This window comes from Nicrophorus vespilloides, unplaced genomic scaffold (genome assembly GCF_001412225.1).
Source record: "Nicrophorus vespilloides isolate i.1.1-1 unplaced genomic scaffold, Nicve_v1.0, whole genome shotgun sequence".
NCBI classification, from domain to species: domain Eukaryota; kingdom Metazoa; phylum Arthropoda; class Insecta; order Coleoptera; family Silphidae; genus Nicrophorus; species Nicrophorus vespilloides.
Genome location: NW_017099859.1, coordinates 1 through 3,210, shown reverse-complemented (window position 1 = coordinate 3,210; position 3,210 = coordinate 1). Strand labels below are relative to the sequence as shown.

Here is a 3,210-nt window from a genome sequence, read left to right as displayed (position 1 = left end):
AAGAGTTCACTGGCGAAGCTGCAATCATTGGCGACTTTTTCTCAGGCCGAAAAAAAGCACAAGATATCCGTTTACTTTATTCTTTTCACTTATTCATGTTCATTCGAGGAATACAGACTAAACAATACTATAATTTTTAATGTTTAATAGAGAGTCACAAAATCAGAGTTAACAATTGTTTATAACATAATTCACTCAGTTGTTGGCTTTTTGTGTTAATATTTTTTTTCTTATCTCGTTTGTTTGAATATCAAAAGAAACATCAATATTAAATATATACATATATAGGCTTATACACAAAATAATATTATAAAAATATTATAAAAAAATCGATTATTATATATTATAAAAAATTATTGTAATATAGATTTGTTTTTTTTTACTTGTTTGTTAATAATTACATATATAATTGGATAACCAAGTTTAATTGCATCTTAGAATATCTTTCTTTGTTTATGCTTCTTCTTTAAGTTGATAATCTTTGGAATAGAGACATAGCACGTAGGAATGTTGCGGAGCTCGCCATGGCAATTACAGAGCTGGAGGGATCTTGTCGCGCCGTTTCTTCGACATCCTGCGACCGACGTGCAGCAACACCTGGCCACTCTTGATCTGCTTAAATACCGAAATAGCCTCTTGATGGGAAGCGCCATGCATTGCCTTCCCATTGACCGCCAAAATTTCATCACCTATACAAGAAAACAATTGTTACATATCTGTGATACAAGAGAATTAGTGTAGATTACATAGTCAAGTGAAGGTAGCATTTAACAAATAGTTTATGGATAATTGTATACCTTCTTTAAGAGTTCCACCATCAGCAGCTTGACCCTTAGGGAATATGGTCTTCACGTAAATTCCCATATTACCTTTGGGCGAATCTCGACCACCTACGATGCTGAAGCCTAAAGCTTTGAAGCCAGGACCTTTCTGGAAAGCTACTTGTCGTATGGTGAAGGAACTGCCGCCTCCTCTGGGCAACGTACAGAATTTGCTTTCTTCCTCCTCCTCTTCCTCTGCCTCCTCCAATTCCTCCAACCATTCCTGCTAATGAAATGAAAGAGAAATTCAAGTATAATAAGGATTCTGCATGTCTATCGTACGCATCCCAGGCTCTACGGCGTTAGAGAACAATGGGAGAAATACGTGGAACTAATTATGAGTGTAAATGTAATCGTAATATCCGAACAATGTTGCATACCTGCCTGTGGTGCTTGTTTATCCGATCGTAGTCGGAGCTCTGTGTGACTTCCGGTCTTTGTTCGCTGCTCGTGAAACAGCCGTAATGACTCCTCGAAGCCACCACTTTAGCGCTAGAATTCTTCGGTGCGTTATCTTTGGCTGGAGTAGACTTCGTGTCTTTCTTGTTTGTCGTCTTATTTTTAGCTGGGGAATGCGAGCGAGCGCGGTGCTCTTGGTGTTTACCGGGTATGAGCTTGGCCTTGGGGATCTTGTTCATTACAGTTTCGATGGTCGGCTTGGCTTCGTGATGGAACTGCATGGACGGTGGGCCGGAGTCGTGGTTACCCGCAGGTGGCATTTTCGGCTGCTGAGACGTGGTGAAGCGAATAAGACCATCTACGACAGACCATCGCCGCTGGCAGGGTCTCTGCTGCGGCGTCCACGGACTCTCGTCATAGTCTGGTTCCGGCTCAAAGGGTAGAGAGTCGTATCCTTGACTCTCGTAGCTGTGGTAACCATGGTCATGGATAAGGTTCGGAGCAATGATATCGCGATGGCGAGACCTCGGTCTGCTGCGATGGTTCTGCTTCTCCGGCAAATCACAGTCGATTAAGGGTAAGGATGTCGATCCTGAATCGTTGGCCTTGTCGTTCGGCGACGGCACGTAGAAGGTCGGCTGATCATGCGTTGGACTGTGGAAGACCTCCTGCACGGACAAAGCCCTGCGCTTCCTGAGGCCAACATGAATCCGGCTCAGCTTGGACCGGATCACCTCATGCATGCTGTTCCTCTTGGATGTGCTCAGGACACTCATTTGGGGTAAATTGACTAGAATGTGTTGATTCTGGTTATCCAGGAGTGCGTCTCTGCACGGCTCTGGACTATTTTGGGCGCTCGTTGCCCTCAGCGAGGCGCAGCACCGCCGCAGTTTCCTCCAACTCTGCGAAATGCTTCCATTCCAACTGCTCAAGTCTGCAAAACACACAAAACAGAGACCATATAGAATGTTTAGAACACGCGCGGCTACAGTATAATATTTTCGGGTGCGCATTGCTGGAGCAAAACAATTGTTTGCGAGACCCTACTGAATGTATTTGTAATGAGAGCGTGCATCTCGTGAATCATTTCTTCGGCAACCTTAATTTCGGATTCGACGCAATGAAGGAAGGAGGAGCAGGCAGGCACCAGTAGTTAAGTGCATCTTCTAAATGATGCGATGACTAATACAGCAATTACTTCAAGTAGGGTGGACGACCAGCCCTGCTTCAGCAGTTCGCGGAATCGCGCGAGATCTTCCTAAAGGATTATGGAAAGGCATACCAATGCGTCGTAATGGCTCACATAGAATCATAATCACTATCGGATGGATATATTAAGTGTCATCGACAGTCGTCGCGTTTACTGGCTCACTACTCACAAATACTATGCGACTGAATACGTCGAGTCAAAAGGCAACAGGCGACCACTTCTTTTGATACGGCTTGATGAACGTAAACAATAGATCCAGGACCGTAGCTCATTGGATCAGCAGTCAACAGAGACCACTGGGAAAATGAAAATTGTTGTGGAGGGATCATCACAGCAATTTTCGCTAACAAAAACTGGTCAATCTCTGGTTTTCGTTGTTAACACGGCAGACACTGGCTGAGCAAATCCCACTCAGTGTGGGAAAAACGCCGCTAATTCTGGCTTAATTCCACTCTGCCAGCAATTAACGTTAAGTGAAACAACAAATATTGCCGCAACTAGCATACTTGAATACACACACAATATGCTGGCGTTAATAGTCGTCCGTTCCTCTGCTCGCCTCTACGAACACGAAGAAAAACATTGAAAACAAATGTAACCGAATAGCCACAACAGTTACTGAAATGCGTAACACATTTTTTAATTAGGTCTGCCTACTTCGCTCTTCCAACAGTTACATTACAAACTGATCGATTACCTCTTTCACATATAACTGTTAAACATATTACTTTTAAATTACATATATATGAAAAAAACGCAATATTTCTTTTCAAAATCATT

The 3,210-nt window shown here is 43.1% G+C and overlaps 1 protein-coding gene across 4 annotated transcripts; it reads right to left on the bottom strand.

Moving 5' to 3' along the window:
• Positions 1-410: 410 nt before the first annotated feature.
• LOC108565858 (regulating synaptic membrane exocytosis protein 1-like) lies at positions 411-2,834 on the bottom strand. 4 transcript variants are annotated; one of them, XM_017925515.1, is made up of 4 exons: positions 2,600-2,834; positions 1,202-2,154; positions 798-1,044; positions 411-689 (listed from the first exon to the last, which is right to left on the bottom strand). In XM_017925515.1, exons 1-4 carry the CDS (start codon positions 2,757-2,759, stop codon positions 532-534), a joined length of 1,518 nt encoding a protein of 505 aa, XP_017781004.1. In that variant the 5' UTR covers positions 2,760-2,834; the 3' UTR covers positions 411-531. The 4 variants fall into 4 exon arrangements, with proteins under 4 accessions (XP_017781004.1, XP_017781003.1, XP_017781006.1 ...); XM_017925514.1 differs by having other exon boundaries at positions 798-1,047; positions 2,600-2,833; XM_017925517.1 differs by lacking the exon at positions 2,600-2,834 and adding an exon at positions 2,503-2,584 and having other exon boundaries at positions 798-1,047.
• Positions 2,835-3,210: the final 376 nt, after the last annotated feature.